This window comes from Taudactylus pleione, unplaced genomic scaffold (genome assembly GCF_031769625.1).
Source record: "Taudactylus pleione unplaced genomic scaffold, aTauple2 ptg000579l, whole genome shotgun sequence".
NCBI lineage: Eukaryota > Metazoa > Chordata > Amphibia > Anura > Myobatrachidae > Taudactylus > Taudactylus pleione.
The window spans coordinates 5,044,458-5,070,530 of NW_028284981.1; the positions used below are offsets into that span (position 1 = coordinate 5,044,458).

A 26,073-nucleotide genomic window follows, 5' to 3' on the forward strand; every position below is an offset into this window, starting at 1 on the left:
TGAAGACCCCCCTGTTCTACACAGATGGGGATTTCATTATAAAAAAAAAATCTGGCAAGCCCAAAATACACATTTAAAAGGCTCATTCCTATACATACAAATCATATTTTACATAACATCAATAGTAAATACGTATAGGGCAGAGCGGGTGGGGGTGATTGCTGCCGCTGAAATGGCTATCTTATCTATTGCACAAACTTGCATACAAGTAGTGTACAAGACAAGAGACAAATATTTTTTATTTTACTTTAATCACTATTTGATATAATCAACATGGTATTAAAGCCACTATCCTAGTATCTTATTGTAAATGCTTAATTTAAATGACCAACGTTTTGATGGCCGTCCTCTTTGTGCCCTGTTGTACGCACGCCCCTGTAGCAGACTAGAAATATTACTTTGTGCCTTTAAATCCTGTATTTAATAACACTCACATATGGCAGAGAGAGAAAAAAAAAAGATTAGTGCTGGCTTCCACTAAACACAAAATCATATTTAGTATAAAGTACATTTTGTTGCATTGCTTTTGGTGAAGAGAGATCGTGATCCCTGTAACAGGCTTAATATAATTTAGTCATCTATTATTATAGTAATCGGTATCTGCAGAAATCTATTTTGTATTTTCCTTGCCGTTCAGCGCAGAGCTATACATGCCATTGCATATAAAGCCATACATGTCATTGCATATAGGGTGGAAAGAAGGAATGCACGTCAGATTAGGGTTCAGCTGCATGAATGGAAGATTTCAAGTGGACCCTGTAATGTATGCATAGAATAGGCGGCCATTTTGTGAGCTGAACCAATGTTCTGCTCATCAGCTCACGAGGAACTAGTTGCATTAATGAATCATGGGGTATGAAGTGCCTCATGCCTGAAGTGAGGGTACTAATGCCTAGCGAGTTTACAGTTTGAATATCACTTTAGTTCACAAAATGGCGGCCTCTTCTGTGTGTGCACATGATGAGTCCCCCTTTTCAAGTGAATGTGATTTACTTGAGGTAATTTAATGCAGTGCTTGTGATACCCTTCCGTTCATCCGGAACAATCTTCACATGAAAGAACATCTGAAGCAGACAGACTACCTCGTACAAAGGAATATATAGATCTCTGTATATAGTTTCGATAAGGAAGCAGTGACTGCTTAATGATTGTGCGGTAAAGGTCGGGCACAGAGAAGATGCCCAAAATATCTTTTTTTTCTCCTATATACATTTTCTTTCTAAATGTTATAAAGGGGTTCCCATTCTTGCATCATTTAGTGGTGTATACCCTGGACTACACATATACAGGGGAGTGTATAAATGAGAGTTCATTTATCACATAAAATAGCGAGCTCCTCTTGACACAATGCATGAATGGCACGGGACTGGGTGAACAGGGCAGGCCTCGAAGTCGCAGTAACTGTGAAGCGGTGGCATTGGCTCCAGAGCCCATGCTTGCTCTTTCTGTAACCACAGCCAGCTGCCCATCACTCTACACATTCACAGGCCCCTATAGCAGTAGCAGCAGAGTTGGGTATGACCCATTAAGTCTAATTATCTCTCCAACACACAAACATACTCTCTGGTCACATACAAGCACCATGCAGGCGCAAGAACCTATTCACAAGATAGCATAACAATCTCTACACCATCACTCCCTACCAAGACTACACACGTGGCTCTTGGATATTCATTTCACTGTCCTCTCAGGCTCTCAGAGCTGGGTGAGCCTAGGATGGGGCGGGGGTAGGGCACCACCCAACGTAAGAGGACTTCCGTGCAGAGAAGGATATGGAAGGGTGATGCGTATATTAGGACTGGGGGACTTTGTGTGTCACTGCTTCAAATGGCAGAAAGAGTTCCAGCGAGTGAGTATAATCGTTAGCTGTGGCTCAGTCTTGGTAAGTGCCGAGGACTTCTGATGGGGAAGGAACAGCAGGGAACCCTTCAGCCAGTTCCCCACGTGCATGCTATTCCCTCGCTTCTGATCCTGCTCCTCCTGAACGAATGTCTGCACCCAATGTCAACTGGGGGGGAGGGTGTCGGCCATCTTCTCACACTACCGTACTGATTCTGTTAACTGGTTTCTGTTTCGGGTTGCCTTGGGCAGTGTTTGTCCCCATAGGATGGTGAGAAGCATGCTGGGGCAGGGGGGAGGTCGGAGGGAGTGGGGAGTGTGGTGTGAGAGGAGTGTGAGGCGTGTGTGGAGATGGCGGGGGAAGAGGTGGATAAGATGGATGTGGTGGTATGGGTGATAAGGGTGAGCAAGGAGACTGGTTGTGCTGCATGGGATGTTGCGGGTTATACTGAGATTGCTGGGGGCGCTGTTGCTGAGGAGGCATCTGAGAAGGGTGATGGCTAAACACAAAGTGCTTGGGCGGCTGCTTCTGCATGGAGTGTTGGCCCTGGTGCATGTGCTGGGGATAGGTGTGCGTCATGGCATGCTGCGGCACGGAGCCATACATGGGTAAGGGGGACTGCGGCTGGTTTGAAGGGTGTCTGCCATGCAGGGTGTACTGGGGGTGTGGAGAGCTGGGGGTCAGGGGTGGGCCTCCTACAGGCGGTCTCTTCTGCTGGCCTGGGCGCTGCAATGTAAACTGAGCCGAAGATGGCGGCACGTGATAGCGATGAGATGGCGGCTGGGGAGGTTGGTGCTGCTGCGGTATGGGGGGTGCAGAAGATGGTGGAGGCTGGGAGTGGTATGGAGGTGGAGGCTGAGCGAGCACTCCCTGACTGTGGCAGTACTGGGCATGCAGGGCCTGGATCTTGGATGGTCCATCAATTCCTGGCGGTGTGTGAGGGTGGGGTGGCAATGAGGTTGGAGGCAAGTTCTGGAAGGGGCCCTTTCCTCTCTTGCTTCCAAACAGGGAGCCCAGGAAAGAGGAAGAGTTTGATGCTGGTCTGGGAGTCTTGTACTCCTCAGGAGGCGGAGGTGGCGGAGCAGGAAGCCGCTGGTGAGGACGAGGGCTGCTTATGATTGAACCCTGGGACAAGAAAGACAAAGATATAAGAGCAACTCCAACATTATTACCCGTTACAGTGACATGCATTGCTAAGCCCCTGTATCCCCCCAACCCCCTCCCCTTGCTGTAAGGGACATAAAACTACAACATCAAGAGCAGGGAAGAACAATAAGCAGCTATCCCTATATCCCCACAACACGGTGTAGTAATAGCTGGGCGGGGGAAGAGCTAGCATACACACACACAGTAGCAGTCACATGCAACTACATCTCAACACTTACTTCAATAGTGCTGTCCAGAGATCCCGCGCTGTTACGCCTCCCTCTCTTACCTAAGCACCAAGTTAGTAACAGGCAAGCATTAAGGGGCAGGAGGTAAAAAGAGAGGAAAACGATGGATGAAAGGGTGGAGGAGATGGAGAGGCCAAAGGAAGAACGAGGAACCAACTGCGAGATACAGATGTGAGGGCAGATGCATTCGTACACAAGCGAGAACACACCGGGTGGAAACAGACAAATGCAGAGAACAGTGAGAAAATGTAGAATATAAAAGGCCATTTTGTGTGTGTGCTACTTAGCTACACGGTCCCAATTTACACCCAAAGAGGTTACAAGCTGTTGAGTGCTGGCTGCTGCGCTGCGAGTTACATGCCAGCCCACGCAACCCCTACCTTCTGGGTCTACTCTATGGCATGCCTGTCATGAAGCCACATCTTCACTAGGTGGCAGCAAATCTCTACCTGTTCTGCATAATCAGCAAACTGCAGTTTGCTAATGGGAGATTTCCGCACACTAGACTAAGGGTGACTGAGGATTATATTCATCAAATATAAAATCACGGCATCAGCACTGTCAACCGTGTACAACCGGGGCCATTATTAAGCGCTCTCAACAAGATTAATGCTGTTACAGCTGCAAAAAGACACGTGATTCTCAATACTGCTTGGCTTGCACAATGTGCGTATCCCCATTCTCCACGGGCCAGTAGCAGAAATCCATTCATATAATAGATTGGTCTCCCCTGCCTGCGATGTATTAAACTACTTCTACTCTTTGCAATACACTAATCCAGAGAAAAAGGCAAGCATTTAAAGTCGCACATAAGAGTCGCCTAGTTTACCATTTACCCCACCCACCGCCTTTATTGTTATATTACTGCCCTTTTGATTGGATTACTCCACTGGAACGCTTTGTGATTGTTGGCGAAGGCTGTGCCATGCCCATAAGAGGTATGCCTAGGATGGTTAATTCAGACCTGGCATGGATGTGGGCGGGTACTGAACACTATATATCAGGGTTGGATAGCTGAAGCTCTAGTGAGGGATATTGGGGCAGATGTACTAAGGGATCTATTTACTAAGCCTCGGATGGAGATAAAGTACCAGCCAGTCAGCTCCTAACTGCCATGTCACAGGCTGCGTTTGAAAAATGACAGTTAGGAGCTGTTTGGCTGGTACTTAATCTGAATCCAAGGCTTCATAAATAGACCCCTAAGCCTTGGAGAGTGATAAAGTGGAGAGAGATAAAGTACCAACCGATCAGCTCCTAACTGTCATATTTCAAACACAGCCTCTAAGGTGGCAGTTAGGAGCTGATTGGTTGGTGCTTTATCGTTGTCCACTTTATCACTCTCCAAGGCTTAGTACATCTTCCCCCATTGTCTTCTACCACAGCAGTCTGTGGTGAAGGATCACATAGGGGAATCCCAATCAGGAAGGGAACGGCTGGAGATGTGCGGGAAACTATACTAATAAAAAAGAAAAAGAACTTTGTGGAAAACCCCTTTAAAAGAAAACTATAGTGAAAAATATATTTCGATTCAATCTATATTTAAAAGGGCTCTGGCAGCTGTATAAAATAAGGGCAACACAGAGCCTGATAGATGTCTTGTTTTATAAAGCTCAGCGCACAAGGGAACAAGCCCATCACCCGAGACCATGCACTTGGTTGGGATGGGGCTCTTTATAGAGTTTGCGGATAGCATGCCCAACCAGCAGATTGTATTACACAGTCTTATTGCAAATACAGTCACATCTTTGGGCACTGGCTTCTGCAGACAACACAAAATAAGAGACTGGTACCTTAACATTTACAGTCTATTGTATAAACCTAAATAATAAAAAAATCTGCAAGAATTAAGGAGGACCTTTCATATAGATTTACCCAGAACAGGTGATGAAGCACTTATGTTGACATTGTGAATGTTGACAGGCGATCATAGGGTTAGGTGCAGAATTAACGCAACCCGGTCCCATAATGTTATGTCTGTGTTGAGAGTGTGCATGACGACATTCTGTCCATGTCAACATTCTGATGCCGACTTTTTGTACTACGCCTAGTATTTCTTCTGTTGCTATGAGTTAGTCTAATGCTGGGTACACACGTAAAGATTTTCTGTCCAACCATCCAACTAGTTGATTGGTTTTCAATGAAAATCTGTTAATGTATGGGAGTAACTGATGATCAGCAATTTGCTCCTAAATGCCAGAAAACAGATGAAAACGGTCGTCAGACAAGTTTGTTAAATGTTTGATCTAAACAATTTGTTCAAACAACAGTTTTTGGCCATTTTCTGGCGTTTGGGAGCAAATTGCTGATTGTCATTTGCTTTCATACTTTACCAGGTTTTCATTCCAACCAATCAACTAGTTGGATGGTTGGACAGAAAATCTGTACGTGTGTATGCACCTTAATAGGTTTGGAGCAGATCCGATCTAGACACCCCCTGCACTAGGGAATCCTGGTGATGTCATGGTGATCTCATCAGGCTTACTGGCAGCCACCGAGCACTGCATACGGATTATGGTCAAGTGTTCAATCGAATTTATTCCCTCCCAGCCTTCAGCCTACGCAATAAGCGATATGTTAGGTCCATTGGTTGTGAATGCAGCCTGCAGCTTTTCTATGTTGTCTCAAAAGAAAAGGTCTGCCTTAATGCAACAGGGCAGTTAGGAGGTTAAGTAGAATCTAAGATCTCGCCATCCCAGGCCAATTAGTATGATGCAGATCAAACTGTCTAACACGCTACATAACCTGACCGGCATGCTAATCATAGCCACCGCCAAAGCCCTGCTCCCCGTCCGAGCACTATACCAGTGTTAAGTATTGCAGTGGAGTAGCAGGCTGGCAGGGGAGAGACAGAGAGCTGCTTGGTATGCAATACGCATACCGAACCGGGTTCTTCAAAAGGAGGGGGGAGGCAAATTACTTTTCCACTACAGAGTTTAAATAGCCTGTAAGTAACAAGAGAATACAGGTCATAGCTTTGCTTTAAAAAGTGTTGAATGCTCAAATTTTTATATTATGTGAGTTACACACAGTTGAAATCTACCGAATCTCATTAAGAAAGTAGCTGCTTAAGTCTAAGAAAACCTTGCTATAAACCTGGTTAATTATGGTTAAACTGTAAACCTGACCCAAGAAATCAGATTACTCTTTGCCTTGTAGCTGTGATGCTGAAGCTTGCAATGGTAGGTTACCCTCCTATCAGTCTATCGTGGCATGTTGCAATCCCCTGTGGGTAGCAGGAAGGGACTGGGCATGTGGGAACCAGCACAAGTCTTATTCTAGCCCACAGGTTCTCAAACTCAGTCCTCAGGACCCCAAACAATGCATATTTTCCAGGTCTCCTCACAGAATCACAAGTGAAATAATTAGCTCCACCTGTGGATCTTTAAAATTGTGTCCGTGAGTAATGACAGCACCTGTCAGGAGACCTGGAAAACATGACCTGTATTGGGGGTCCTGGCGACCGAGTATGAGAAATACTGATCTAGCCAATAGATGTTGAACCTTGTTTCGAGGCTTGGTTGGAACCAGCGGTAAACGCCGCTGATCTGAGGAGAGAATGGGGTGTCCTCTTATAACTTTATGATTTCAGGTCTGCACAATGCATTCGGGTATGATAAGGTCATGTTCATGAGTGATGGAGCGGAGGATCATGGGTGGAAAGGGAACAATACTTACCACCATCAGAGAGATCTCTTAGAGAGCTGCTCAGCGCACTTCTCTTAAGACCCTCACCAAGCGCGTATGAGTCGTCCAGGCTTGGCCGGCCCAGAGTGCCATTCACCGCTTCCTTCATCCCTGGACCAGGGGAAGTGTTTGGCCGCATTACACCTTTCTGCTTCTCAAGTTCGGCTAAAGGAAGCAGGTAAGTCGTTTTAGAATGAAATAAAATGACTTCCATATATTGATGATATGCCACCTAGGCACTTAAGAAGGTAGACGTGGATAACTAAACAAAGTGTACATCAGGGAAGACCATTAGGACATAGGAATAGCTAATCTTATGCATAGATGACCATATCAAACCTCAAACTTACACTCTACTCTGTACTTCTCCATTTCCTGCACCTCAGCAATAGACTCTCGTAAATCGCTGGTGAACCTTAGGCGGTCTTGAAGGCTTGGAGCGTTGAAGACTATCAGCACTTTCCTCTCACCACCAGGGGCAGCGGAGAGCAACTTGATGCCATGCTGGTAATCTATAAACAAGAGTTAATAATGAAGATAATGGTTCCCAACCTTGGTCCTTAAGGTACAGTACACTAACAGTCCAGGTTTTAAGGTTATCCATGCTTAAGCAGAGGCGAATTAGTTTGATTATACCATGTGCGTACAAACATGGATATCCTTAAATTCTGGACTGTTAGGGTGGCATTGAGGACTGAATTAAGAGAAATATTGAAATTAAAGATGGTCCCACATGGTGATTATCAAATGACCATGTAGGACACGCATGCAGTGTGGGCACCATATTGCATGTTGTAAATCTAGCCAATGTCGTCTACAGTAGCCAATTTGCCCAATGAAACAAATATGCAGGAGTCAGGACTACGTGGGTTTAAAAAATAAAAACAAAAATAAAACAGGAAACTGCGTCACTACTCACAGGAGTTCTGGAAGAGCTGCATCTGCATGTCCACCAGTGGAAAAGACTGCCGGAAGCTGTAAGTCACTGAGATCTTCTTCTTCTGGAAAATCTTTGTAACCTGCAGATTATGAGAGATACATTGGACACCGTTTCCCGTATATGAACCCACTATTCGCTAGCCAGACGAATCGTCACTCACCACCAAAAGATCATTGAAGAGGAAGACCTCCCTCTGGTGCAGACCCATCCTCTGCGGACGATTTGGATCTGGGACCTCGTAGAGTTGACAGCAGCAGACAAGACGTCGGTGTGGAAGAGAGAGCACCTGCAGTGGCGGTGGAGAGGAGCAGGGGTGAGAAAATTGAAAAAAATAAAAAAATATCCAAAAAAGTAAAACTAATGCATATTTAAAACGTGACATAACGAAAAAAATACAAAATCAAGCAGAGCGGTCTTCTCACCGGCTTCTTTCCAACAATCATCCTCTCCACGGCTTGCACCTGAGATACATGGTCATCGTTTGTTCTCAACTCTCGACCCTGGATTCTCTGGTATATTCCAACTAGTAAGTCCCGGGGAATGTCTTCTCCGTTATCAACCCCTAACAAACACAAATCGTTATTTTTTGGGGAAAAACATGCGCAAAGGATTTAATTGGTGGCTAAATAGAGTTTGGTCCAAAAATAAGTAAAAAAATAAGGATGTAGGAAGACGTTTCCTTCTGCGCCTGTAGAACTTTAATAATTGTCCCCCATTGTTTACAACTTCTCTTACCACGCAGATTTTTGATGAAGTCATCTAATTTCATCTTGCGCTCGGGTTTCACGCTCGGGCTGTACATGTCCGTGTTTAGCAGGATGATGGCAAATGCCAGGATAAATATGGTGTCCGGGTTGCGGAACTGACGAACCAGAGCCGGATTGCACACACAGTAACGCTGGCTGGGAATCAAATGGATTGCAGAAGTGTAAATACAGAGGATGGGACAAAAGGGACAATATACAGTACACAGGAATACATAATGTGCTATGAAGATTTACCTGAAAGCTTCAATGAGCCTTTCCACTTTCTGTGCCTCCCCCTGAACGCGGATGTGAGCCTGGAACTTCCGGAGAGCATCGTCTAGATCCATGTTTGAGAAATCCATTTCATCCACCACACAGCTAGAAACAACAACAGGAGTGAGATTAGTGAGAGAAATAATCATCAATATTAGTAGAGGCACATTTATCAGTCATTGGGTTTTGTCACCCGTCCAGAATAGCCAGTTACGGCCAATCAGGGAACTGCCAGTTACGGCCAATCAGGAAACTGCCAGTTACGGCCAATCAGGAAACTGCCAGTTACGGCCAATCAGGAAACTGCCAGTTACGGCCAATCAGGAAACTGCCAGTTACGGCCAATCAGGGAACTGCCAGTTACGACCAATCATGGAACTGCCAGTTACGACCAATCAGGAAACTGCCAGTTACGGCCAATCGGGAAACTGTTTGAGGTAGACAAGTACCACTGCAGACCATGATGGTCACTGAGGGACCAGCTAACCACAGAAGATAAATGACAAGCTTATTACATACCCACAAGAGACACACACTTTATACTGTCTTTTTTTATTTATTTTTATTATTCTGCTCAATTTTCTGTTCCTTCTCACACGAGATATACAACACTATTACTTGCGATCATGCACAGTAAATGGCAGGATTCTTTACTTCAAGACATCCTGATCCTTTAGAAAAGAGATGGCAACCTCCATTATTTTGGCACATGCTGGTCTCCCACAAAATGGCAGGCCTCCAGCTCATCCTGATCCTCTCGCACAAGATGTCAAGAATCTTCATTCCAGCACATTCCTCTCCCTCACAGCCAGGATGACAGAGCTGCTCTCTCTAGCACACTGTGCTTCCAAAAACAGGATGCGAAGTCTCCTCACTCAGCAAATACTATTCTCCCTTACTCACATCCTAGCACATGTCTTCCTCACACAGACATGATGGCGGTTACTCACTCTAGAGTACACCTTTATCACACAGAAAGTGTGTCAGGACACCTCACTCTGGAGTACTCATTTATAACACAGACACAAAGGCAGTACTTCTCATTCTAAAATAAAGCTTTATCACACAGACATGGCAGGACCTCCTTCTGGAGTACTCATTTGTCACACAGACATGGCAGGACCTCCTTCTGGAGTACAGCTTTATCACACAGACATGGCAGGACCTCCTTCTGGACTACAGCTTTATCACACAGACATGGCAGGACCTCCTTCTGGAGTACAGCTTTATCACACAGACATGGCAGGACCTCCTTCTGGAGTACAGCTTTATCACACAGACAGAAAGGCAGTACTTCTCATTCTAAAATAAAGCTTTATCACACAGATATGATTGCAGAACTCATCACTCTATAGTACTCCTTTATCACACAGACACAATAGTGGTACTCCTCAGTCTAGAATACAGCTGTATCACACAGACACAATAGCGGTACTCCTCACTCTAGAGTACTCCTTTACTCCAGAGTGAGGTGTCCTGCCATTGTGTCTGTGTGATAAAGGAGTACTCTAGAGTGAGGTGTCCTGCCATTGTGTCTGTGTGATACTCATTTATCACACAGACATGATGGCAGAAATCCTCTCTCTCCAGAGTACTCCTTTAACAGCCACGCTGGCACAAAACCTCACTCAGTACTCCTTTAGGACACATACAATCTGGAGTACAGCTTTATCACACAGACACAAAGGCAGTACTTTTCATTCTAAAATAAAGGGGTCTATTTACTAAGCAGTGTTAGGAGACAGAGTGAAAAGTGATAAGAAAGTGATCCGGTGCCAGCCAATCAGCTGCAAATGTCATCTCACAGGCTGTGTTTGAAAAATGACAGTTGGGAGCTGATTGGCTGGCACCTTATCACTTTCTTATCACTTTTCACTCTGTCTCCTAACACTGCTTAGTAAATAGACCCCAAAGCTTTATCACTCAGATATAATTGCAGAACTCTAGAGTACTCCTTTATCACACAGACACAATAGTGGTACTCCTCAGTCTAGAGTACTCCTTTATCACACACACAATAGTGGTACTCCTCAGTCTAGAGTACTCCTTTATCACACAAACACAATAGTGGTACTCCTCAGTCTAGAGTACTCCTTTACCACACAGACACAATAGTGGTACTCCTCAGTCTAGAATACAGCCTTATCACACAGACACAATAGAGGTACTCCTCACTTTAGAGTACTCCTTTATCACACAGACACAATAGAGGTACTCCTCACTTTAGAGTACTCCTTTATCACACAGACACAATGGCAGGACACCTCACTCTAGAACACTCTTATCACAGACAATAAAATAAGCCTCTCTTTCATGTAGTTCGGAGTACGGGTCGCGCCTTACTCTAAAACATCGCGATTAAATTGTTTCTGGCGGTTTCCAAGGAACTCTCCAATCATCTGTCGGCTCAGGCCTTTCCTCTCAAGGGTGAAATGTGCTACTCCCACAGGAGTATCGGATAGGAATCCCCTCTCGATTAAGTACTGTATCCCCTTCTCTGGCTTTCTGCAGACAAGAGGAAAAAAAGATTGTATTTACTAAACAAACCCATAACAATTAATATGCCACGTTCTACACTCTACTCTGATATATAAATAGATGTTATTCTATCGGTAAATTGCAGGCCTGTAAAGGATTATTCATAGGAGCACATTCAAACATTTTCAACTAAGTTGCATTCTAAACGGAATACAAAACGCATCATTATCCAGGCATCCATTTTTTCATGGGGTATATTTCAATCGATTTAAAACTGATAAAAATCGATCATCATACTTAAACAAAAAAAAAAAAAATGTGTGTTAGTAAATGTGTGATTTAACCCATAAACACATTATCAATGTTGATCGACTTTAAATCCATTAAAATCGACCTATAGTAAATATACCCCAACAAGTTTCGGCACTGCATCTTCAGATGATAGGATGTTGAAGTGTCATTGTATACCCAGCTCACTCAGCAGCAGAAATGGTCTGGACAAGTGAAGAAAATTGTTGGAGAACACAAAGCACCCGTCCACTATAGCAAACTCAGAATGCAAAACTCGTACATAATAGCCAGCATCTAGGCTCGGAGCCGGAGTCATAGCATCGGAATGTGAGGCACCCTAACCCTATCATTTTTAAAGATAATAATCATGTAAATGTACAAGAGCTATTTAATTAGACACCTGAACACTCTGAAAAATTCCTGCTATGTTCATTTTATTACTGTTATTACCTTTTACACAAATTATCGTGAAAATCCCAATAAATCATCACCATAAAAACACCAGAGCCGCAACGAACTGTGTGTGTATACATAGATATACATCCATTAGCCATAACATTAAAACGACCTGCCTAACATTGTGTAGGTCCCTCTCATGCCATTAAAACAGCTCTGTTCCATCGAGGCATGGTCTCCACAAGACCTCTGAAGGTGTCCTGTGGTATCTGGCACCAAGACCTTAGCAGCAGATCCTGTAAGTGATGTAAGATGGGGCCTCCATGGCTCAAGGCCTGATTTTTCCAGCACATCTGACAGATGATCGATTGGAATGAGATCTGGGGAATTTGGAGGCCAAGTCAACACCTTGAACTCTTTGTCCTCTTCCTCAAACCATCCCTGAACAATTTTTGCAGGGTGCATTATCCTGCAGAAAGAGGCCACTGCTACCAGGGAATACAGTTGCCAAGAAGGGGTGTATTGGTCTGTAACACTGTTTAGGTAGGTGGTACTTATCAAAGTAACATCCACATGAATCCCAGCAGAATATTGTGCAAAGCATCACACGGTTTCCTCCAACTTTACTTCTTCCTATACTGCATTCTCTTCCCCAGGTAAACGACGCACCCGGCGTCCACAAGATATAAAAGAGAATGTGTTTCCGCAGACCAGGCCATCTTCTTCCATTGCTCCATGGTCCAGTTCTGACGCTCACATGCCTGTTGTAGGCAATTTTGATGGTGGACAGGGGTCAGCATGGGCACTCTGACCTGTCTACGGCTACGCCACCCCATATACAGCCATTTGTGCTACAATAGTTCTTCTGTGGAATAGGACCAGACAGGCTAGCCTTTGCTCCCCACGTATCAATGATCCTTGGGCGCCCATGGCCTTGTTGCCAGTTCACTGGTTGTCCTTTCTTGGAGCCACTTTTGGTAGGTACTAACACCTGCATACCGGGAACACCCACAAGACCTGCTATTTAGGAGATGCTCTGATCCAGTCCTCTAGCCATCACAATTTGACCCTTGTTAAAGTCGCTTGGATCCTTATACTTGTCCATTTTTCCTGCTTCTAACACATCAACTTCAAGAACTGAGTGTTCACTTCATGCCCAATATATTTTACCCCTTGCCAGGTGCCATTGGAACACGATAATCAATTGTATTTACTTCACCTGTCAGTGGTTTTAATATTATGGTTGACTGGTGTGTGCCTGTGTGACATCCTATATGGGTACAATTAGCGTGATGGAGTAATGAGTGTACACACATGGAGGTTGTGGTTATCAACAGAATTTCTATTATCTTTTTTTTTTTAGTTCTCCTTAAACTCAACATGCCAAACTAAAGTGTAGCTTTGTCCATACACCAATATATGAATCACAACATGTAACACTTGCCTAAGACAAATACACCATATTTTGATACTGTGCACCAACAATGGAATTAGATTTCTTTTGGTATGTGCAGATTATCCAGCTGTATGACACAGGGCTCTCACCCTTATCCCCTGGTGTTCCCAGTGTACACACATGACACTCGGACATGCAGACTCAATAGGTTGCTGTGCAAGTTAGAACATAGCAACCCAATGACCAGGCTTTGAGTTGGAGAACAGAGGCTGAGCTCTAGAAAGGTGCAGCCATCTATATGATACATTATTTAAAACAATATTAAACTAAATGACATGGAAAATACACTAATCCTAAAACTTACATAAGGAAAGTCGGCAGAGAGTAATAGCTATAGATGCCCTCACGGGTTAAAGGGTTCGTCATTAGAGCTATTGCTTTAAATGGAAATATTCAAGAAATGCTTGCTTTATATACCACATTCCTAAAACGACGCATCTACAGATCTTTGCACAAGAAAAAAAACAAACTCAAGGAAATAGCTGAAAAAAGCATCAGTAATGGTCACATATGGTGCTAATCTCTACCACATCTCATATTAGGATGGGCAAACTGTTTCTAGATTACAGCTCCCTTGTATGTATTACAGTATGGGCATCCCAGTATGGACATACAAATACAATACAAATTTATTATCATCAGCAAAAGAGTTTGACAGACGAAATTACATTGCACAAGACACACCAAAAAAAACAGCGAAGCAGCAATCCATGGTAGAAAATATACAAATAAATAATACACAGATAATAATAAATAAATTGACTAAAAGACAGGCATGAAAAGGAATTGGGCAGCCCGACAGGAGCAGAGTGCGACGCAGCGGAAGCCCGACAGCGCTGGAAATCCCGATCGTGGATAGGTAAGTATCCACTAACCTAACCTAACCCCCCTAACCCTCCTTAGGGGTGCCTAACCCTAACTTCCCCCCCAAGTGCCTAACCCTAATCCCCCCTCTAAGTGCCTAACCCTAACCACCCCCTTCCCCGTTGCCTAAACCCAAGTCCCCCAGGGGGTGCCTAACCCTAAGTCCCCACCGGGGGTGCCTAACCCTCCCTCCCCCTAGCCTAACCCTAACCCTCCCGGGGGGATGCCTAACCCTAAGTCCCCCCCGGGAGCCCTAAACCTAACCCTCCCCCCCGCAGCTGTCCGCTCGCGGCGCCCGGCATCACTACGATCGTGATGCCGGGCGCCGGTCTCCCGGCGTCGGGGAAATTCTGGCGTCTACATCTAGACGCCCGGCATTTCACCCTTGCCGGGATAAGACAGTCGGGAAGCCGGCTGCCGGTATTTAGGCAGTCGGCTTCCCGATTGCCTCCCCATGAAAAGGACCCACAAATGATACATATTAATTTGGTTCCTGATTTCAAAAGTGGCCAGTGAGAGATCTATGGAGTGTCTATACTACAGGACAACACATCAGCAAAAGGATCATATATACCTCTTGATGATTAAAAGCACCATAAAGCCCCCCCGGGAAAAAAAAAATGGAAGACATCTTTTATGAACCAAGAAGGTTCCTCTTCAATTATGAAATGTCAGAACGCAAAGAAACAAAATGATTAGGAAGGAGCTAGACATCTTACCCAAGTACCCTTGAAACAACCTAATGCTCTTCTCAACTGGATTGGCTGTAGCTTAGTGACTAGGGGTGAGGGAGGAGGAAGGGACTTTCAGGGGAAGGAGTGAGGAACTACAATATATGTCAATCAAATATGATTACATAGCAGGGAGGAGCTGAGAGCAACAAATAGAGAGCTTGGAAGGCCGCCTGTTGCCCACCACTGACACAGTGTCAGGACGAAAGCAATGTTCATCTCGCACTTTCAGCTCCTTAGTGACGCGATTGGATGTGGTGTCTAGATGAGTGAAGACCTATAATAACTGTCATGAGGTGTCTAAGAAGGGCATACAGAGGGGAAGCCTGATGGCAATGTTTTTAGTTTGGCATCTAAGATATATGAAGCCTGTTTTACAAGCCTATGTCCTTGAGAGGAGACCTACACACAAGAGCTCACAAATTTGGTAACTGTGATTTATAGTCAATGAGTCTGCGTTAAAATACCCATACATCTGAGCCGCAATTGCCCAGTCCCCCAACCCCGATCCAATCCGCTAATCAAAACCGATGATTGGCAGGCATCACTGATCCATCGTGGAATCAGAGAAATTCTGCATGTTAAAATCCCTGATCCTGATAAGTTTGTGGTTGGGATTGGCAAATCAGGGAAATCCAATATGTTGGATTTCCACGAAGTCCTGACCCAGGGACCGGGGGAATTTCCACGATCCGTCGCTGATGTATGGGAGTCATTAGACCTTCCCCAAACTCTCAGTTGTTTGGGCTAGTGTAACCCGTGCACTACTGGTCACAACTGATGTGTATGTAAGGATATTTTACAATGAGAATAAAATTTTGGTGTATTCTTCTAAATAGGGTGAAGAATCCAGCAAAAAATGAAATGGTCTCCATGTGAGCACGTTCACCCTATCACTACTCTTATATCCTGGTAACATTTTGGAAGTGATTTAAAAACAGAATTATAAATTTATACACCAGTTTTGGAATGCTTCAGAATAGAAGGTTTTCTGGGAAAAAAAAATGGTTTTTAATTGAATGATTGTGAGTAACAGAATGAAGGGAAATGGCTGGATACATGGTTACAGTATCTGGTACTGGTTACATAGTAAGCAGAGCCAAGTAAAACTGCCTTCATTAGAAACAGTGTATCTTAGGCCCAGATGTGACTGCCACTTGGGCATTCCCTAGGCTGCGAATGGGATGTAGTTATGAGACCGGGGGCCGCGATGCCGCCGGTCTCAATACGGACATTGAAATCCCGACAAGGGACTTAAAATAGGCCTTGAAATACCGATGCCTATCTTAATCCCGACGCCATAACGCCGAAGGATCTCAGCCCGAACTAGGTAAGTCCGTGGCACTCTTAGTGTTAGTGGAAGGGGCAGCAGGAGGGGGGGTGTAGGTTTAGGTACGAGGGGCCCCGGGGGCTGGAAAGGGAAGGAGGGGGGGGCGACTGTCGAGCGAAGGGGAGAAAAAGACCAGGGGCGCCCTTAGCGTTAACCACGAGGTGTGTGTGTGTGTGGGGGGGGCAGCGTAATGGGGTTAGGTTTTGGGGGGAGAGAGGTTAGGGTTAGGCACCCCTAGGCGGGAGGGTTAGGCACCACTGGGGGGAGTGGGGGTAGGCTTAGGCACGGAGAGGTGGGGGTTTAGGCACTAATGGGGAGGGTGAGGGTGCGGTGTGGGTTAGAGTTAGGGGGGGGGGAAGGGTAGGTATACTTACCCAACACCAACCATTGGGATGCCGCTGACAGTATTCTGACAGGACGCAACCAGACAGCCGGCATTACTGTACATACCCCTTCAGCTTCAAATGCAGGACCCTCTTCTCCAGAGTGGTTGCACAACTTCATGCTGGGTGTACACCCTAGAACAGGGGGTATTCCACATGCGGCCCACCAAATGCTGTTGAACTACACATCTCAGTATGCCCTGCCACAGTTTTGCTATTTACTAAGGCAGAGCATGCTGAGATGTATAGTTCCACAGCAACTGGAGTGCCAGATATTGACTACCCCTGCCCTAGAGGGAGAGATACCGTATGGACCAGTAGGAAGCTAAACCTGCCTCCCTGCTCAGCGTCCCTGATTAGAGAAATGTGTATGTGTCACAAATAAAAATGGCAGCTACCAATAGATCAGTATTACACAGACTTCTAAAGTTATTAAAGCAACAACTATATTTGCACGAATGTGAGTCTCTATTACAGTAGATTACCAAATTATGAGGGAGGTGCTTCTCTAAGGGTGCAGACACTGACTGACTGACACCTTGGCACACTTGATATGCGGAAATGCTCTGTGTAAATTATTAGAACATATATGGGGCAGGACCAGTGCTTTCAAAATAACTTAAACGTCTGACGTCTCGGGTTTGTATGTGGAGGAGCTTTGGGGGGTGGGAGGGAGAAGGAGTGGGGTGGGTGGGGGAGGTCTTTGGTTCTGTAATAGAGTGCGATAACCCTAATCCTACTTGCAATGTCGACATTTTCACTATGTCAATATGTTGTCCAAGCCAACATTTTGCAAATGTTGACATTTCAATCATGTCGACATCATAATATTTGACATTCTGATGCCGACATCCTGACTGCATATCTTTATAGACAAATCTGTTGGTAATCATACAAATATTACGAACGAAAAATGTGGTAAGCAAATGTGTGCAAAAATGCAATATACCATGGCACACGAGTACGCTGGATTACATAAAAGCTCACTTCAGCAGGGAACACACATTCTCTTCAGATGATTCATTTCCAGATTCCAAAATAACAGCACACAACACACAGACAGAAAATGATATACGTGATGTCAGAGCATATGTTTAGCCCTAGAACAAAGAACTAACATTCCTCAGCTAAAAGCAGCTTGTGCATTTGATGGGCAAGGAAACATTTGGGTAAATTCAGACACTTGCTCAACTTCTAAAGAGCTTCCGACACGTAGACAGAGTGGAGGCAGCCATTTTGTGACCTGGATCAACGGTTATGACACCACTAGGAACTACAGAGGTCACTGAGGTGCTGGTTCCAATTGTAACCGTGGGCAGGATTCTAGCGAATATAGCTTTAAACCTACAAAAAGTCTGCCCCACTGTTAGAAGAAAACACATGCTTCTGCAGATAATAGCAGAAAACAAAACAGGTTACGTTCCAAGTTCTGTCCCGGTACGAGGGCTAGTAGCTTGTTAATTCTAGGTTTAGTGGCCATCATTCTAAGCTACACTGGGATGCACATGGCGCAAGTCCAGGATCAAATAGTACATGCAAGTATAGGCGAGTATGTAAGGCACCTTTACAGGCAATGACCATGCTCTATACATTTATGGACTGAAGTCTCATAAAATACATTTCTGTTCAAACTTTTGCAGATTTGCCAATACAGACTCATATTCAATTAGCAGCGAAAAGTCTGAGGTAGGACTTTTCGCCATCATCGTTGTTGTGGGGATAAAGTATCGGGCGTGTGCCCGCATATCCCCGTATTCAATTAGGAATCGGCGAAAACAGGACCCGTCGGAAAGGTAAGTATCGAAAAGTCCTGTCACTTTTGGGGAAATCAGCCTGTCACCCCCAAAAGATGGTCTGACATGTGGGATCACTATGGGTACCCCTGATTTGGCCTGCTAAAGGTATTTGAGGTTTTTAAACGGCCGTGACAGGTGCTTTAATGCGGTTATAAAGAAATGGTGATGAATAGCACTTACCTTTTTTTTTAAATAAATAGTCCCATCAAATTTGGGGTACATGAACATGGGGGCAAGCATATTTTTAAGTCCATAAAGTGATTTTTAAAAATTCTTTAAAAATCCACCTTCCGCAACCACCCGCATTCTAGAAAACACCTGCCGCATACATGGGGACCCCCCTGAGGCTATTCCGCTAATTTTTAAGTTTGTTTCCCAACTTTTTTTTTTCGTCCCCAAAACGAAACCAATTTTTTTGGGGTGCCCTATGCTATTTTTTTTAATTTTTTTAACACAGATACCTTTTAAGGGACATTCCAAGGGGTGCAGGGTACTTTTTTTTTAAAGTCTGCACCCCAATTCTGCATTTTTTTCGCCACCTATTCAGTGATGAAAACTTATCCCCGTTTGTTTACACCTGCAAAAGTCTTTGAAATTGAATATGGGGATAAGTGAAAATGGAGAAAATTATGTAATCGGCGATAAATGATCACCGATAACGGACTTTTCGCTCCTAATTGAATACGGCCCTCCATCCTCTTTATTTATGACGCTGCCATTGATTCCTTTCTGCAGAATAAAATAAAGACCTGCCAGGATGCAATGTCTTATACTAAGCACAGTGATGAAGTGGGCTGCAGCTTGAACACGTGCCAGTTGCATGCACAGAGCACTGAAATTACATCAGGGAATCAAACTACCACATGGGTAATCCATGCAGCCCTCCTGACCAGTGGATACAACTATGATAAGTATGTGAACGGGGAGAGATGGACCAGCATTGCGGTCCATGGCTCCGATGAATGCTCTAATTCCAATAAACTGTGCATGCTTCAGCATTGTGGCGTGAATGACAATAAAGTCTAAATAAATATCTTAAGATGGTTAACGCCCAAAGCAAAGGAACGGTCACTGTTGTGATGGACTTCTTGCAGTGATAATCTATGCTGGCCATATACGGTACAATGCGACTGCACAAAACTGTCAGCAGCTCCCAATTCCCTACTACTTGATGGTCTGCAGATAATTGTATAATAATACAGATGACCTGACCTAATGAAGGTGGACAAACAAACAATACAGGAGAACAATGATGATAAAACTAGTGTAACCCATAACACTGAATTAGGCTGTGTGAGTAAACATCTCATTGGATCCTATTTTGTGGTGAACAAGCGCCCGCATGGTAACTATCAAAGTTTTAGTATTAGAAGAGTAACTGAGAAATTCTATTTATTTTACAATTCCATAATGCTGCAGATGAACTTTGTACTTTGTTAGAGAAATTCTAACATATAGATAAACCATACTCTAACCTCAGAAATAATATTTTAGGGACAATTCTACTTCAATATATATATATTTTTAATGGACATAACTTAAATGGGGACCCTCTCCTATCTGCTCTGTGGCACCCATGGTGAGGTCTGAGAGGTAGGCTACAGCAGGTAAAGCTTATCCCCCAAATGCATCAATTACACCAATACAGCAGGCTGACAACAACTTCAACGACTGAATCAACATTGTGGGGGGCTTTCTTCATAAGGGTAAGAAAAAAATAAAATAAAAAAACAGCCGTAAAATCATTTTACAGTATTGTACGAGGAAAACAATATTTATATTTTAGACCCTTTTTACTGGCAGATTAGGTAATAACGCCATTATGGTGGCATCTTCTACGCTGTGCCTCCGAACGCCTCCTACCAACTGGTATGGCAAGCGTTAGAACTATAATAGACACATGAAGGGTCTAGGCCGGTGGTGGCGAATCCTGGCACTCCAGCTGCTGTGGGACTACATATCCCAGCATGCACTGCCACAGTTTTAGCATTCCCTAATAGCAAAACTTTGGCAGTGCATGCTGGGATATGTAGTCCCACATCAGCTGGAGTGCCAGGGTTAGCCACCACTGGTCTAGGCTAAACATCCCAACAATATACACCGGATACCGCAGTCACCCAACCTGTCACACTCACAATAATGCATAACCTCTCTGCCTGCTGTACAGCACCGACCCCCTACATGCAAAGAGTTAGGAGAACCGAGAATCCCTTTTTCCATTAAGGCAGCACCTACTTGTTAAAGAGGTTGAGACCGATACGGTACTGTCTCCTCTGCACCACATCGTTGTTGAAAGCAGGAGAGTCCCAGCTGTGCCTAGTTTCCCTCTGGTACGTCTGCTTACACATCGTGTTGGGTGGCTCCCGGAGACTGTCTCGGGAAGAGGAGCCAGAGCTGCAGTTGATGGTTTCGTTGGAGTTGGTGGTGCTGTTTAGACTTTCATTATCACCATCAGAGTTCTCCGCAAGTTCCTGTTTACCATGGTGGAGATGCCGCACCCCTCCCATGCCACCTCCAACCCCAACTCCCACCGGTGCACCATTATTGCCCCCTCCAGTGTCAGGAGGCGGAGGTTCTGGATGGTAGTGTCTATGTGGATGTGGGGAACGAGCGGGTGGTTTGTGAGGTGCTTGTTTAAGAGTTCCATGTGGGCTGCAGTTCTCTTGCTCGTAAGCAACCTGCCTATTTAGAGACCCTCGGTCCGACCTATCACTCAGGTCCACAGAACTGTCACTGGGGGGCTCAATAGTGAGCAATGGAAGATGAGCCCCTCTCATACGAAAGTCTCGGCACTCCATGCAGGGTGTGCTCCGCCTACTGCCATTCTCCCGGCTGTCTTCCCGCGAGGAGGAGGTTGCCCAGTACTCCTGCCGGGAGCTAGTTCCTTGTGGAGTGTCCTGATCAGAGCTCGGGGGTCGGTCAAGAGAGAGGGGAGACACAGGTACTCCCTCGTCCATATACAGAGTGACATCACTGAAGGAAGTGGCGGTACTGTCTCCATGTTGCTCTTTGCTTTCTCCTTTTTCCAAGCTCCCCTTTTCATCTCGTGGGTCTGTGCAGTGCATTGATCGGCAGCTTAAAGCATCATCTATGGACTCAGCCAAAGACTTTACCTAAGTGGAACAAAAAAAACCCATTTAGAGTCAAATAACAGGGACCGGCTTTCTAAACAACATCTAACCGTAGGAAAAAAGCAACAACAGTATTTTAAGAGATTGTGGTATAGGGAACAATACATTGTGGCTCATCGATCTGGTGGAAGAGCTGTGAAATTGACCATTAAATAAATCTAGGTGAATAAATAAAAAAACAAATATGATTCATGTACAGAAGAGCAGCTACAGTGATGATTAGCAGACAATACCAAAAGTTCTTTTTTCATTCATGTGTTGATCCAGAAAATAGAAAAACAAAACTCCCAGCGTCACAGAAAGCATTTACCCTCACTAGCAAAAATATCCTGTTGCCATAAATGTCTCGCAGACGTACAGTATTCCCTGGGTTAATTATCACTGACTGTAACTACATATTCTACTAGCTGCAAGAAAGGCATTTAACCCATTTTTGTCTGCCACCACCCCTTGTGTCTGTTTGTCTATATATAGGTCTAATACACAAGGGTGTTGGAAGCCAGTTAAAAGTGAAGATGAAGCTTTGTACTTTGTACTTTCTTCCAACAGAGCTGTCAAAGCCTTTTTAAACTATCCCAAGTACGAAGCGTTTACATTCGTGGCCACTATAGGCAATGTCGGAACTTACACAAAGCGGAAGCTTCTCAGAAAATGTGGGTGTACCGTGTATGGGACCGTTTACATTAGCTTTTGGACTATGAATGTTCTGGGGTGCATAAAACCCAACGCACCTAAAAACACTGCAGCCAGTCCTTGAATAGGAGTGTCGCCTAGCACAAGCGTACATGAAAAGAAAGTGATCACTTACATAGGCCTTGAGACAGATCTTTTTGCAAAGACTTTAAGAAGGTCCACAAGTATGGGCAAATAGAACCATTTTTGCTCTTGTTGTAATGGGTGCATGACTTTATTATTATCTCCGTTTGAGTAGCAGAACAGTGAGGTTCCCGATGCTGCAGTAAGGCCACTAACCTTTACTTATCCAAGCCTTGTTGTCGGGAGAGGTTAATAGTCTTTGGAACCAAGTAGACAGCTGCGGATAGCAATATATTACAATGGACGCAACTTTGATCTCACTTTACTTTATAGTTTTGCACTACAACTACCAAGCCTACCCCCCCAACTCTCACAATTTTGCTGGAAGGTCTTGTAAGTGTGTACATTTTGTTCAAGGGCTTGCAGATTCTAGACCCCCTAGGTTGAGGGGCAAATTCACACAAGAAATTTTTTTTAAAAACAACACCTATAGTTGCCGTCATCTCTGCAAGTATTGTTGGATTGAATCGTTACTGATATAATAAGATTAAGTGACTCAGCAGTATGGAGAGAAAACGACGGCAATACGATCTGTAGTGTTTAATGCCAAAAGCTAGAAGAACAAAGTAATAAAGCATTCTATGCTAAAATGTAAAATGTATCACTTTCACTCAATATTAGTTCAGTTAGTGGGTACGATAGTTCTCATAATAGTCCAGAAACAATATGAGTTCAATTGTATAATAGAATCTTTAGGGGGACTAATCTTAAGTGAGAGATACTCATTGTTGCTACTGTGTATTACAATTTAGCATAGAATGCTTTTATTACTTTTTTTTTTTTTTTTTAGCTTTTAGCACAAAATAGAGATTTACCACAATAGATTGTGTTGCCGTTCTCTCTACATACTGCTCAGTCACTTAATCTTATCATGTTATTAGCGCAGTTTATTGCATGTGTATGGGATTTTATTATCATAAACCTGAATTTAGTTTCTGGTTTCAATTGGGGATATTAGGTTTGTTTCCCCTCAAACCCAAACCCAAACCCACAGCTCTTGTTTATTGGAGGTTTAACAATAATTATATATATATATATATATATATATATATATATATTTTTTGTCATTTTTCTCTGACTTCATATTTCATGTCTAATTGTAAAGCGCAACATAATATCCAAGCGCTATACAAATAAGTGTTAATGAATAATATGCAGTTATCTAGAAACTGGAGATTCTCTTGCCCACCCGCACTCTGGAAAGAGGTACCGCATTAGACAAGTACTTACCTGCACATTTGTTGTTTAGATCATCCATTGCCATCTGTGGTTTATATCATCGCTCTGAGATCAGAGCTGCACTAGACTAAAGATCAAGATCAACCAGTTGCACGGCACTTCAAGGAGCTCCGCCATGGATTGGCCACGTTGAAATATAAAATAATCGATTGCATCCCTCTGTCTATCAGTGGGGGTGATAGAGCCAAAGCCATTCTACGCTTGGAGGCCAAATGGATCCACGATTTGAACACAGTGGCCCCCGCTGGTCTTAATAATGGCAACATGTCAATGACAGTGATTCGTTATCATTGTGATACCCTCCTTGGTTTGCTGAGACATAGGGAGTACGGGTTACTCTGGTTAGGTAATGATTACTACAGTTATGGCTGTGTGATAGATGATGACCTGTATATTGTGAAGACTAATGCTGGGTACACACCGGAAAGAAATGTCTGCAGATCGAGTGATCTGCAGATAGATCCTTTAGATGATGGTCCTTCATACACACTGAACGGCCATCATCTATCCGGCAGCCGCGGGTCTCGCTGGCAGGGAGGCAGGTCAGCGGCCGGGCCGCCCCCCTCCCAGTGGCTGCCACTGTGTGTGTACGGGAGGTCTGCACTTGCTGATGGACAGATATATATATATGCAGACATATCTGTCCATGGGCTATGCAGCACAGCCAATGCGATATGTCTATAAACAACGCGGTTCAGACAAATCGTCTGTACACACTGGCCGATGGCCAGCAGATATATTGGTTGATCATTTGATCGGCCCATATATATCGGCCAGTGTGTACCCAGCATAACACATTTCACATCGTTCTCCTTATTTATTTATTTTTTTACAGTTTTGCTCTGTGTGGATCTATAAAAAACGACTTTTCACATAATCCCCTGTGTTGGGGGTGAATCTGCTTCTACAAGTTAATACTGTTCGCATTTGAGGTATGTACTTCTAGTAGTATATTGATCATGAGCTTCCTTGCATTGATTCATGTTTGTTCTTGTATATTTTCATGTTTTCTAGGTTTAATTTCCTATTCATGTTCCTTTGCACACCCGCCCCCACCAGTTTATGCATATCATTGTCCTTGTTTACACGTACAATTTTGTTGCTTAAATGTTTTGGGGTAATGTCTAAATCCCCTTCATGGAGAGGACTCTGACGTCATCAATCAGTGTCCAGCGTCATTCCCTGCCATCCAAGTGGGCAAAGAGGGGGAATATAACCATGTGGCGAGCGTAGCGAGCCACTGTGCCCGAAGCGAGCCGAGCGCAGCGAGCCCGTGAGGGGACAACAAACTTGTTTAAGAGGGGACAAAGTACTTCTTTAGCTGACTGTCATGGGCAGGAACTGCACTTCCGCCCTCACTCACGTCACTTCCAGGTCCCTAGCACGAAGGGGGAAATACAGCCAGCCAATGTTTTGTATGCCCGAGGCAGTGCATTAGCATGCACCCGGGATTTCCACTGTTTGATGCTTTGTCTCCGGCGGCCGGGGACGTGGTTGGCCGGGAATGACGTGCTGGGGGTTTGCCCTGAGCGTGGTGCAGTGTGGAGTCCGCCCTGGTGCCATGTACACACCCATTTGCTGAGTGGTTGTCTGGGATGCGGCCAGGCCACGCCTGACGTCATAGGCCTCTGAGCGCCGGACGCTGCGTGGTGCCGGGCCATCAGCTTACAGCTGACATCAGTTCACTGGTTGTATAAGGTATGGTTTGTTCACATTATGTTTGCGGTTTTGCGTTAAAACCGAAACGTTGCAAGTCTACAGTTTTTTTCATCCACACTACTTATCCAGGAGTGCCACCCCTTGTCTGGAATATTATATATATATATATATATATATATATATATATATATATATAACACACAGCACTCCCGACGACTTGAATCACTCCAATATCCAATACTCGTTAGTGAATTATCAACGTTTCAGAACTATTCATCAGTTCTTTCGTCAGGATACAAAAACAATCTTTTTGTATCATGACGAAAGAACTGATAAATAGTTCTGAAACGTTGATAATTCACCAACAAGTTTTGGAGTGATTCTTTAAGTCGCCGAGAGTGTCGCCTATATACACTGTTTTTATATTCCTCTCCTTGCAAGGAGAGGTAAAGAGGAGGGCAACAGGCGCCAGTATTTGTTTACTAACACAGGGAGTGCTGGCATCCTAAACACTATAATTTATATATAGTCCACAATAACAGGCTGCACTCTGAGACTTGAAATACATAAACCCTCACCAGAGGGATTTATTTAGTGCAAGTGGACTATATGAAATAGGGGTATCT

The 26,073-nt window shown here is 44.3% G+C and overlaps 1 protein-coding gene across 4 annotated transcripts in view; it reads right to left on the bottom strand.

The window, feature by feature from the left end:
• Positions 1-232: 232 nt before the first annotated feature.
• Positions 233-26,073, bottom strand: part of IQSEC2 (IQ motif and Sec7 domain ArfGEF 2) — a 203,614-nt gene continuing 177,773 nt past the window's right edge. For all 4 annotated transcript variants that reach the window (XM_088453404.1, XM_088453402.1, XM_088453405.1 and 1 more), the window contains 11 exons: positions 20,838-21,715; positions 11,221-11,382; positions 8,860-8,982; positions 8,594-8,760; positions 8,281-8,420; positions 8,019-8,144; positions 7,838-7,937; positions 7,269-7,430; positions 6,910-7,083; positions 3,226-3,275; positions 233-2,965 (listed from right to left, as the gene is read on the bottom strand). In XM_088453404.1, the coding sequence (XP_088309530.1) occupies positions 2,036-2,965; positions 3,226-3,275; positions 6,910-7,083; positions 7,269-7,430; positions 7,838-7,937; positions 8,019-8,144; positions 8,281-8,420; positions 8,594-8,760; positions 8,860-8,982; positions 11,221-11,382; positions 20,838-21,715 (3,012 nt within the window). In that variant the 3' untranslated portion in view covers positions 233-2,035. The remainder of the gene's footprint in view (positions 2,966-3,225; positions 3,276-6,909; positions 7,084-7,268; positions 7,431-7,837; positions 7,938-8,018; positions 8,145-8,280; positions 8,421-8,593; positions 8,761-8,859; positions 8,983-11,220; positions 11,383-20,837; positions 21,716-26,073) is intronic.